This window comes from Carassius carassius, chromosome 47 (assembly GCF_963082965.1).
Source record: "Carassius carassius chromosome 47, fCarCar2.1, whole genome shotgun sequence".
Classification (NCBI taxonomy): domain Eukaryota; kingdom Metazoa; phylum Chordata; class Actinopteri; order Cypriniformes; family Cyprinidae; genus Carassius; species Carassius carassius.
In genome coordinates, this window is record NC_081801.1 from 8,986,894 (window position 1) to 8,999,182 (window position 12,289).

The window sequence follows — 12,289 nt, forward strand, 5'->3', positions numbered from 1 at the left end:
GCAGCATGTTCTGAAAGAAAGGGCCTGATATTCTTGATGTTGAATAAAGCAACTCTGCAGGATCGGACAGTTTTAGCAATGTGGTCTGAGAAAGTCAGCTGATCATCAATCATAACTCCAAGGCTTCTAGCTGTTTTTGAAGGAGTTATGGTTGATGTGCCTAACTTGATGTTGAAATTGTGATGAAACAATGGGTTTGCTGGAAACACAAGCAGTTCTGTCTTGAGTTGAAGGTGATGGTCCATCATCAAGGTTGAGTTGAAGGTGATGGTCCATCATCCAGCAAGAAATGTCTGTTAGACAAGCTGAGATGCGAGTAGCTACCATCGGATCATCAGGATGGAATATGAGGTAGAGTTGAGTGTCATCAGCATAGCAGTGGTATGAAAAGCCATGTTTCTGAATGACAGAACCTAATGTTGCCATGTAGACAGAGAAGAGAAGTGGTCCAAGAACTGAGCCCTGAGGCACCCCAGTAGTTAGATGTTGTGACTTGGTTGAACACAGCTTGTTCAAGTGTTTTTGCTATGAAAGGAAGAAGGGAAACTGGTCTGTAGTTCTCTAAAAGAGGTGGGTTTCTTAAGTAGTGGAGTTATACGAGCCTGTCTAAATGATGAAGGAAAAACACCGGTGTGGAGAGATGTGTAAATGATGTGAGTGAGTGCAGGTACAACTGCAGGAGAAATGGCTTGAAGTAGATGAGATAAATAAATAATTAAATAAGTTTATGCATTAAGCAGACACTTTTATCCAAAGCGACTTACATTGCATTCAGGCTAACAATTTTTCCTAACATGTGTTCCCGGGATACGAACCCCCAACCTTGCGTGAGCTAATGCAATTCTCTACCGCTTGAGCTACGGGAACACTATGAGATGGAATAGGATCAATCGGGCAAGTAGTAGGATGATTAGAAAGGATGAGTTAGGAGACTTCACTCAGAGAGTGAAGAGAAGGATGTAAATGAGTGTATGTTTGCTGGTAATATGTGCTTGACTGATTGTGGTGTGGAAAATTGTGAACTGATGTTTTTAATTTTATTAATGAAAAACGTGGCAAAGTCGTCAGGTATTAGAGATGAAGCAGGAGGAGGAGGACAAAGAAGTGAGAAAAATGTTTTAAAAAGCATGCGAGAGTTAGATGAATTGTTAATTTTGAGAGTGAGCGTAGGTTACATCAAAAGACGACATGTGGAGGGGTAAGTGATGTGTCAGGGACCATATTGAGGTTAAGAGTGAGGAGGAAGTGATCTGATGTGTGCAGTGGAGTAACCAGTACATGATCAGTAGAGCGGTGTCGTGTATAAATAAGGTCCAGTTGGTTGTCTGATTTGTTAGTAGCAGTAGCTGACACTCGGTTGAGATCAAAAGAGGCAAGCAGAGTGTGAAAAATCAGCATACAGAGGTTTATCTAGGTGGATGTTGAAATCTCCAAGCATAACTAGGGGAGTACCATCCTCAGGAAAGGTTGAGAGCAGCACATCTAATTCATCCAAAACGTTACCTAGTGGTCCTGGGGGTCGATAGACAAATACAAAATGTATTTTAAGAGGGTAGGTAACAGTAACTAAATGAGATTCAAAGGAGCTGTTGATACCCAAAGATGGTAAAGGATTAAATTTCCAATCATTAGAGATGAGCAGACCAGTACCTCCACCTCTTCCAGTCAAACGGGGGGAGTGGGAAAATGAGAAATTATTGGAGAGTGCTACAGGTGTAGCAGTGTCCTCTGGTTTGATCCAGGTCTCTGTTAGGGCCATGAGATTAAGCTTTGAATGACTAATAATGGAAGTATTGAAATCGGCTTGTTTACAGCAGACTGGCAATTCCAGATACCAATAGAAAAAGAAAGTAGTGTATTAGCAGATATTGGCAAAGTGCGCAGGTTGTTAAGATTGCACATTGTGTGATACGTGGTTTGCGAGTGGTAGTGATAGTAGGGATCTGGAAACACATAGTTGACAAGAGAAAGGATGCTATATATGTGTGTGTGTGTGTGTGTGTGTGTGTGTGTGTGTGTGTGTGTGTGTGTGTGTGTGTGTGTGTGTGTGTGTGTATATATATTAGGGGTGTGCACGGATAGTCGAACATTCGAATATTCGTTCTGCTCTAATTATTCGATAAGTAAAAATGATATTCGAATTTCGCAAAAAAAAAATGTTCACAATAAAACCTAATTTGGTCACTTTGTGATTCTCCACGGCATATTTGAAGATGTATGCAAGCAAAAAATTATTAATGAATAAGGGGCTGTTCACATATTGCGCCTAAAACACGTGGAAAACGCTAGGCACGCCGCTTTCTCCTTGTTTCCAAGGCGCTCGGGCAGAAGCATTCCTGGGGCGTCTGCCAATGACGCGCTCTCTCCATGAAGACGCAGAAATTTCAGAAAAGGATAAATGGATTTGCAGCACAAAAAATTGCTTTTAGTAGCTCTGCTACTAAATTTATTTCAAAATGGCAATCCATATACAGCTATGATCAGCTGTTCCTTCATCTTGGCTGAGCTTTCAACGTTGTTACAGGAAAGGATGAAGCTGAATGTTTAGTTCTTGTCACATGACCTGCGGTGCGCTTGCGGCATTCAGAAAAGTAGAGATGTTTTTAACTCGACTTGGAGAATGCAGTGAAAACTCCTCTTCTCGCGTCTGCCCTAGATCTCAGGTTTCTCGATGAAAACATGAGAGAAGTAAGAAAAAAAACTGTTTTGAACATTATCAGAACATTTTCCTTGATGCGAGTGGTGCGGATGCAGCTGCCGTCACCAACGATGAAGAGGATGCAATGCCCACTTGTCGGAAAAGGCTGAGCCAGTTCTTCAGCGATGATTACAGAGAGTCCAGCCAAGACGAGTGGGAACAGTTCTTGCTGGAGCCATGTATTCCACCAGATGAGGATCCCATTCAGTGGTGAAACGAAAACACGAAGCGCTTCACAAAACTTATTCGCTTAGCACACCGTTATTTGTGAGTCCCGACAACGTCTGTGCCGTCAGAGCGCGTTTTCTCCGCGGCCGGCCTTATTGTTAACTGGAGCCGACTTTCCCCCAATCATGTTTACATGCCCGTATTTCTTAACAAGAACATGTAAAACAATAGAAAAAAAAGCAAAAAAGATTTGCTGACAGTTTAAAAGTTTCAAAGTTAAGTGTAGGCTACGTTCTTCAATAGCCATTATTGCTGCAGGCTGCTTTACGTTTTTTCTTTGTTCACTTTTTTTTTCTTTGTTCACTTTTTTTTGTTGTTGATTTTAATCTACTTTTGTTTGTTTGCACGCATTGTTAAAGGTTTTCAGCTACAAAACACGATGTGTGATGTTCAAGCTTATTGTGTGTAAGCTTGTTCAAAATGACGGAAACAATAAATGTTGCTGAAAAATAACGTCTGTCTCATTAAACTTAATTTAAATTAACGATTATTCGAATATTCATTTTTTGTGAGCTCAAATATTCGAATGTGATATTTGCAGAAAACGCCCATCCCTTATATATATATATATAGATATAGTTCACCTTGACCTATTTACACATGCAAGATGATTTCTGTGTGTTATGATTGCGCGCACACACACACACACATGCATGAAAGATGGTGGTGTCAGGTCCTGTACAGATACAATCATAACAAATGAATGACAGAAAGCATTATGTACAGTACATGAATGGTTTTACTGCTGGTAAAGATAGAAATTGCAGAGCAAATTGAAGCTGCATGTAAGCATCAGATAATCGGCCGCATCCACTCAGCTCTCTGCTTTATTGATTCTGTGGTGATGGACACTGCTCTTCTATCCAGTGTGAAAATGCTGTATCTCACTCAGTCTTTATCAAGTCCTAGAGAAAACCAGAGTCTGCCGGTGGAGTGATCAGATGGATGCTGTCCTGTGATCATCCTTCCAGTAATATTCCAGTATGAGCCGGACAGGATGCTTGCTTTTATAGAAGACCAATATAATCATACCTTTTGCTTGCAGTTTTACTTGGATGATGCAAAAAACAGTCATTACAATTGAGAGAAAAGAAAAAAGGAGATATAAGGAGAGATTTTTAGTCTTCTTTAAATTAGAATTAGATTTTACAGAATATTAAAATGTAACATTTTATTTTTAATGAAACTAAATTAATTTGCATTATTTTCTAAATACATGTTTCTTAAATCAAATTAAATTTAGTGCAAATTATCTTAACAACACATGGTAATATGAAAATGGTAATATTGTAATGCTTCTATAAGAATGTGTAAATGTGATGTATAGTTTCTTTCAGCATGAATGAGCATGAATGAATGAGCTTATCTGTTTTTGTAATCATGCTGCAGTATGTTTTCTAATCTTGTGAAACCTAATAGAAAATGAATCATTTGTTCCCTGTATATCTTTTGTTCACTTCATGGAACACACTGCTGAATGCTTCAGATGTTTCAATATTCTTCAAGCTCTTCTGAGCTGTCGCTTTTTGGAATAGAGAGCAAATATCTGTTTCTGAGAGATAAAAACCCAGGGATACTGTTTGCTTGGACACAAATTAAATTGGAAAGAGACTGATGTGTCTGCCAGATCCAATTAAAGTGAGTATTGGCCTGATGTGTTTCAGACTGTAATCACTGAGAGATGGGAGCAGCTTTCATATTACTCTGATTTCTAATGATCAGGTTTGCCACAGCTCTTGAGTTTGTGTCTTTGTGTGTGTGTGTGTGTGTGTGTTTATGTTTATGCATTAGTGTGTGGGTTTGTTTAATTGTCAATGTACGGCATGTCCATGTTTATGCTGCTAATGATGCCTGAGGGTTTGTTAAGGAGTGAATGATTTTAACTAAAACAAAGACTCATAATTGATCCTATGTGAATGTTTGATGTCAACTAATTAGGCACACCACAGTAGAGTATTGTGATGTGATCTCTATTTAGCACAACACTTCGACTTGGGCCCAATCCCAATTCTACCCCTCAGCCCTTCCCCTTTCCAAGTGTCTCGATTCTCTTTTGGTTGGAGGGGTAGGGGTAAGGGGAAGGGTCAGATAGATTTTTCGGGACCACACTTAAAACGATGGGGTATGAATTATCTCGGCAACATGGCTGCTACAGCGAACAAAAAGACACATAAATGTAAGCTTTTTTGGCATAAATAAAGATTTTAACGAAAAGTAATCATTTGTTTTATGTTACATTCAATTGTGACTTCATATTAACGGTCATGTTACTCAAAGAAATGTTTGCAAAAAATCGCTAATGTTTCTAACGTCATATCATTACAGACTGCATGATAGTGCCACAGCATATGTCTGATCAGGGCGATAACTGCCGTAGACATTGATGGGGGCCAATCCCCCCAATAATAGAAATCGCTAAACCATTTTCTCAAATATTGCCTATTCGAGAAAGAGAGAGAGAGAGAGAAAGAGAAATGGAAGTTACGTGTATTCGCATCTGTGCGTTAATCTTTTTAGAGTGAGTTTACTTAAAAACAGCGATTGTACCCTCTCGTCGCTGGAAAATATAATGTAGCGATTCAGTATTTAAACTGTATTTAATAAAAGTCGTGGGGCAGCGTTGACAAGTTTATTTTCTCCTGGATGTGTGAGCTGCGCGATTTCCGATATGTGTGTGTGTCAGTAAACAGCTCATTAATACAGAACGATAATTAAAGGCTCTAATGCACACCAGTATATGTGTGTATTGTAAGAGCTAGACGACGAATGATGATGTGTGACGGCATAGTAGTGGTGAGCCAATCCTTAGGGGAATATTTAGGAGAAGGGTAGGAGAAGGGGAAGGGGTATAAAATAGAATTGGGATTGGGCCTTGGACACCCATTAATGCATTTGTTTCTTGTGATCAATGATAGATGGATGAATGGATGGATGGATGTGGAAAATGGTAATAATAAAGAATATTTGTATATGTCCAAATTGGTATAGGTGATGTATTTGGTTAAACAGTATACAGCATTTAACAGTTAGAAACTGACTTTGGAACTAGAAAGGTATAATATATATAAATGTGAAATGATCTACAAGTAACATTTTTTCCAGCCAGATCCCTACAAAATGTTCCTTGATTTAGATGTAATTTGCATACAGTTTAGATGAGCAAACAATGGTATTTATTCAGTCATTATGTTTCAAAATGTTCATAAATGCTGGAAAAACCAACAGTTAAAAAAACCAACCTGTGAACCTGTAAACTGTTGCTTTACTTTTGCTTTGACAGGAGATGCAGGAAACACTGTTTAATTCATAAGATTAATTTGCGTGACATTTGTGAGAAGGTTTAACCTTCTTTTCTTATAAACGTGTCTGTAGCAGATGAGACGGAAGTGCATTTGAAACGAGATGTTTAATTAGCGATTCATTTGATGAAGCCTTGTAAGCAAACTAATTATTTTGCTATCAGCAATTATTACATCATGCGATACAACATCTTTGTGTTATGAGTTCAGGATGGTGATAATCATTCTCGCTCATCAAAATGCATCTGAGTTGAACATTTATGCCATCACCTCAAAGATGTAATGCATCCATTCAGAGGTTGTTTTCCTGCTGACAATGACTGAAATGGATTGTAATAAGGAAATGAATGATGTGGCCACCATCTACATTTGAGCTTGTCATGGTGATGTTCCTTTTTACGCTTGATTGCATGTTCTTAGGTCATCCTCTAAGTGCATGCTTGAACACAACCCAGACAGTAATGCAGACTGCTCTTTTCATGTCTGTTTTTATATTTCACATGTATGTGCATTTATTTGATGCATATATATATATATATATATATATATATATATATATATATATCCATCAAATAAATGTGATGTGCTCTGTTAGCTGTCAGAGAGCATCTCTCTCTCTCTCTCTCTCTCTCTCTCTCTCTCTGTCCATCAGAAGGCATAGCACCTAAAGTGTCGTGTTGTTGGGAGGTGTGAGGTAAAGAGTTGGTCACATTGTCAGGGTGTTTGTGTGTTTGTTAGTCTGCTATTGTGTGGGTGGGGATGTCCAGTGTCAGCATTGCTTAATAAAGGTGGTTCTTTGTGCGTCTGATCTAAAAAAAAAAACAAAAAAAAAAACAAGTGACAGTTTGCTTAGATCATGTGTTGAAACTGTCTAGTAATTTGACTCAAGGTCAGAGCCTTTCCTTCCCTAAAGCTCTGTATTTCTCCCTCTCTTTTTCTCCCTCCATCACTGCTGTTTGACAGCTCTGTAGGGACAGGAATACAGCAGTTATGATTGAAGTGCTGGCCTTCTGTCAACATGAGCTTGAACCAGATTTTTACATTTTCCGAAGAATATGTCTACAGTCTATGCTCATTGTCACAATTCAGGGGTATTGTGGGTAATTATTAGGGCATTGCTGTTTTAGGTAGAGTATCATGTATGAGCATAATGAGCATATATAAAATAATATACATGCTTTTTGGTTGTTGCGGTATTAGGAAGCGTGGTTGCTAAAGTGTTGCTGGGTGATTGCTAGGGATGGTTGATAGGTTTGACTATTTTGAATGGTTGCTTGGAGGATGCTTGGGTGTTCTGGTTTATTTAAATCTCTAATAATGAGCCAGAGTAGAAAAAAATATATTTAAGGAAGTGAAGCCACATAAAAGCCTGTGCTGTGCCATTTACGACCTGACAAATATTAAATACATATATGGGTCATTTCATTTCACAGAAGAGCAGCAAAAGCATCCAAGTTAAGAATTGGCTCTTTTCTATCATAATGTGAAGAGCTCCATAAAGCCATGATGTTTTGTGTTGGTAAGAAAGACTGCATTATTCAAAGGTGTGAACCACGTCTATTAAATTGTTGTGACTTTGACACGCTAAAGTGAAAGTGACCAGGCCTGCCTCAAAATCACTTTATTTTCCATACCTTATGTTTTTTACATCCAGCACAGCACCTTTTGCCCCACATAATGTGTGAGATTAAGTGATTTGATGAGATCTCTGGAGGAAGAGCCATGCAATAAATCGAAAAATTGATTGGTCCTCCATTTGCAGCTTTCTAATTTTTATGTTCGTGAGCCAAGGATTTAAAACTCCAGCTGGCCGGCTCTCTGAGGAGTCTAGAGTCCGACCCGCAATTACTAAGAAAAGGTCTGAAGTGTTTGCGTTTAGGTGTTCCTGTCAAACTGCAAGAGCATGTGTCATTCAGTCCTGCCACAGTCTTTTCACTGTGCCTTCTGTATTCTGTCGGAAATCAGATAAGTGTCTTTGAAACATCTGTCATAATGTTACAAACGTCAATCACAGAGGAGGTGGACGGCTCATGAATAAACCCACTTGTTGAATTATGGATGTTATAGCAGTCAATCGTGCTATATTCTTTCCTTCTCTGTATGCTGTGGCTAATGCTCTCTTTCTCATCTCTTTTCTCTCTCTCCCCAGGCCCTTTCCATCAGAGGACACAGCTGTGAATGAAGATGATGTGTACCGGAGCTTGGAGGAGTTGGCAGAGTAAGTGTTTTAAATCATAGAAACAGAGTATAATGGTAATTAATAAATGTTCTCTAATTTTTAACAAGTTCCTTAAGGTGTGGTCCCATTAGCGATATATTTTAGCAGAAGTTTATGGGCAAAAAAGATCCATTGTGTATTGTAAATAGCGTAGCGAGGTAAGAAGTCACTTTCAAACCAAGAAGCTTTCTGTTAATCAGTGCAGTAATTTTGTGTGCCCCTGCCCCTTTAATTAAAGTGCCCCATTTGGTGTGATCCGAGGTGTCCTTGGACTTCATTTTATACAATGGGGGTAACCCCCCTGGACCACGATTTCTGACTGCAAATTCTACCGAGGGGAAACACCATCCAACCCCCCCCCCTAACCCCCCCCCCCCAAACCGATTCTTAGCTGAATAATTGTGAATAATTAGGCAGCTGGGTGGTTACGTGTCATTCATCAGTGTTAGTGCAGACTGCATACATTAAACCTCTCACAATGCCCAAATAAACATAGCTTGTGTATGTGTTGTTTTGAGTCATTATAAAGTGAAGGTAGACAATGTTTAATTCAGAGCAAATAAAAACAAGGCCATAAGGTACCAAAGTGCGGTTTCTCCTGGTGGTCCATACTAGGGCTGCACGATATTGGGAAAAAATGACATTGCGATATTTTATTTTTCTGCGATATATATTGCGATATTTTTTCTTACAAACAAAAATGGGGTGAGCACACTTACATTCTCATTTTAAATGATTTAAACATCGACACCATTGTGTCAATTGATTAATATGCGCGAGGGAGAGAGAGCAAGACAGCGCTCGTGTTATTTGAAAACGGCTCGCTCTCTCTCGGTCTCTCTCTCTCTCTCTCTCTCTCTCTCTCTCTCTCTCAATTCAATTCATATTGCTTTATTGGCATGACATACAAAGGTACATATTCCTAAAGCATTGTACATAGCAGAACAGAAACAAACAAAACAAAAATACATATATATTCATAAGAAAAAAAATTACATGCAAAATAAATCCATATACATTTCTATAAACATTGATGGTACTTCTAATGTACTCTCTGTCTGTCTCTCTCGCGCGCGCTCTCTCTCCCTGTCTCTCGCGCGCGCTCTCTCTCTCCCTGTCTGTCTCTCTCGCGCGTGCTCTCTCTGTCTCTCTCGCGCGCTCTCTCTCTTCCTGTCTGTCTCTCTTGCGCGCGCTCTCTCTGTCTCTCGCGCGCTCTCTCTCCCTGTCTGTCTCTCTTGCGCGCTCTCTCTCTCTCTCTGTCTCTCTCGCGCGCTCTCTCTCTCTCCGTCTCTCTCGCACTCTCTCGCTCTCTCTGTCTCTCTTGCGCGCGCTCTCTCTGTCTCTCTCGCGCGCTCTCACTGTCTATCTCGCGCGCTCTCTCTCTTCCTGTCTGTCTCTCTTGCGCGCGCTCTCTCTGTCTCTCTCGCGCGCTCTCTCTCTTCCTGTCTGTCTCTCTTGCGCGCTCTCTCTCTCTCTCTGTCTCTCTCGCGCGCTCTCTCTCTCTCCGTCTCTCTCGCACTCTCTCGCTCTCTCTGTCTCTCTTGCGCGCGCTCTCTCTGTCTCTCTCGCGCGCTCTCACTGTCTATCTCGCGCGCTCTCTCTCTTCCTGTCTGTCTCTCTTGCGCGCGCTCTCTCTGTCTCTCTCGCGCGCTCTCTCTCTTCCTGTCTGTCTCTCTTGCGCGCGCTCTCTCTATCTCTCTCGCGCGCTCTCTCTCCCTGTCTGTCTCTCTTGCGCGCGCTCTCTCTGTCTCTCGCGCGCTCTCTCTGTCTCTTTCTCGCGCGCTCTCTCTCTTCCTGTCTGTCTCTCGCGCGCGCTCTCTCTGTCTCTCTCGCGCGCTCTCTCTCCCTGTCTGTCTCTCTTGCGCGCGCTCTCTCTCTCTCTCTGTCTCTCTCGCGCGCTCTCTCTCTCTCTCTGTCTCTCTCGCGCGCTCTCTCTCTCTCCGTCTCTCTCGCACTCTCTCTCGCTCTCTCTGTCTCTCTCGCGCCGCCGCACGATCTCTCTGTCTCTGACCTGTTAAACTTGCATGTGGTTTTCAGTCCTGTCAATTATAAACTTTCACTCTATGATGGTTAAGCTGTGCAATTAATCCGCGAATCACATTCGTCAAGGGCAGGGGAGTAGCTGGCCCGTACAGTTAATGAATAACGGATCAACTACGACAGCCTACATCGCACATCCTGCGATGTGACTATCGTGGATTTGTACATCGCGATATCGATGCTTAAACGACACATCGTGCAGCCCTAGTCCATACCTTCTTGTCACAACCTTGTTTTGTTGGAGGATTTTTATAGAGCATTGCAAAGAGACATAACAATTGAGGGGGACAGGATCAGGCTGGACATGAACCTAGGATCTGGACTACTGATTTTTCTAAAATGTACTGTATCCTTCTGTAAGAATATGTGGTAGCTGTCAGTGGACAGAACTTTTTGTTAAAAGTATCAAATCAGTATTATTTTGCATTGTATGCCATTGTTTTCAAATAGTGTTTATGGATTTGTTCTAGCTCATGGCAATTTTTTTATTTGTAAAAAAGGTCTTTTTTGTAAATGCTTTTTTTTTTAGAAGGATTATTTATTTATTTATTCATTTTTATTAATTTAAATTTTAATTCTCTTTGCATAAAATCTACAGTAGTACCTTTTAAAAGTAATTTATTCAGTAAATTATCCACAAGTTGTTTAGATGTTTAATATATAAGCCATTTTTTATTCAATTACCAGTAAAAAAAGCACTGGAAATCTGTAAACAAAAGTATTTTTATCATTATTTTATTTTGACCTGGGGGTCTTTATGGCATTTCCAGAAATACCTCATCTGTCAGCAAACTATGTAACTTTACCTTGGTTACATATTTACTAGTTACGTATCAGAATTCACAAAAGAACAATTTTCAATACATCACTTGAATCCAAATGTTTAAGTTTACAAGAAAAAAAATCAACAACTGTAAGAACAATTCTGTCAGCTGGCCTTTGGGCCACCTTTACTGTTGATTCCTGGTAAATGTTAGGCTTTATGTGTATCTTTGACATTTCCACTGTCGCACTGATCCGTATCAACTTTAGACGCTGCCTTATATGGCCTCAAGTGATTGTTGACCTCTTTCAATCTTCTTGATATCTCTCTGCAGTCTGACCCCTCCTTGCATGCAGATTCATGTTGAAACACATTTCAGTGCCTAATCTAATAGAGGTTAAACCCATACCCAGCACACAAACACTCACTGCACCACCAGTGATGGAACAGTGAATTTGCGTGAATTAATTAAACTACCCATCCATGTGGACCCATGACCTTTAACAGCCGTAAATATGGTTCAATTCCAGCACGACGCTGCCATCTGATTAATGAAAAGCTCCCCGATATGATGCACCAGGACACAGTTTAACAAGCACTTTCATCAGGCTGCTCGGAGCACTCTTAATTGGACTGTGATATCATTGTCTGCATTAATGGAAATGTGCATGAAAGGGTTTGCTGCAGTGCTGCTGAACCTCAGAAGTAATGTGGCTTCAATAGTTTTATTCATATAAGCCCGTCCTGTTTCTGTTACTGTAGATTGGAGATGTTTCTCAGAATAAATGGGGCCAAATGCAGTGCAAATGAGAAGACTGCTGATTGTGCTCAATAATAGTGTTGTATCTTTTGGTTATTGATGTAAAGAGTGTGGTTCACTTGAGGGGATAAATGGTAGAAAGTGCTAATCAAGGTGCTTTTGTGAAAAGTTAATGGTGTTAAAGTAGCTCTTTTCTCGGCCTTAATCTTGAATGTGAGAAATGACTGAGACACTCCTTATCAAAAAAACATTAAAAGACAGACAGTAGCTGTGTTTACATGGA

General features: G+C 40.2%; 1 protein-coding gene across 1 annotated transcript in view; it reads left to right on the forward strand.

Moving 5' to 3' along the window:
• LOC132130780 (guanine nucleotide exchange factor VAV2-like) overlaps positions 1-12,289 on the forward strand; it is a 226,896-nt gene that overhangs the window by 169,322 nt on the left and 45,285 nt on the right. Inside the window, 1 exon segment of the mRNA XM_059542587.1 lies at positions 8,375-8,443. Coding sequence (XP_059398570.1) covers positions 8,375-8,443 — 69 coding nt within the window.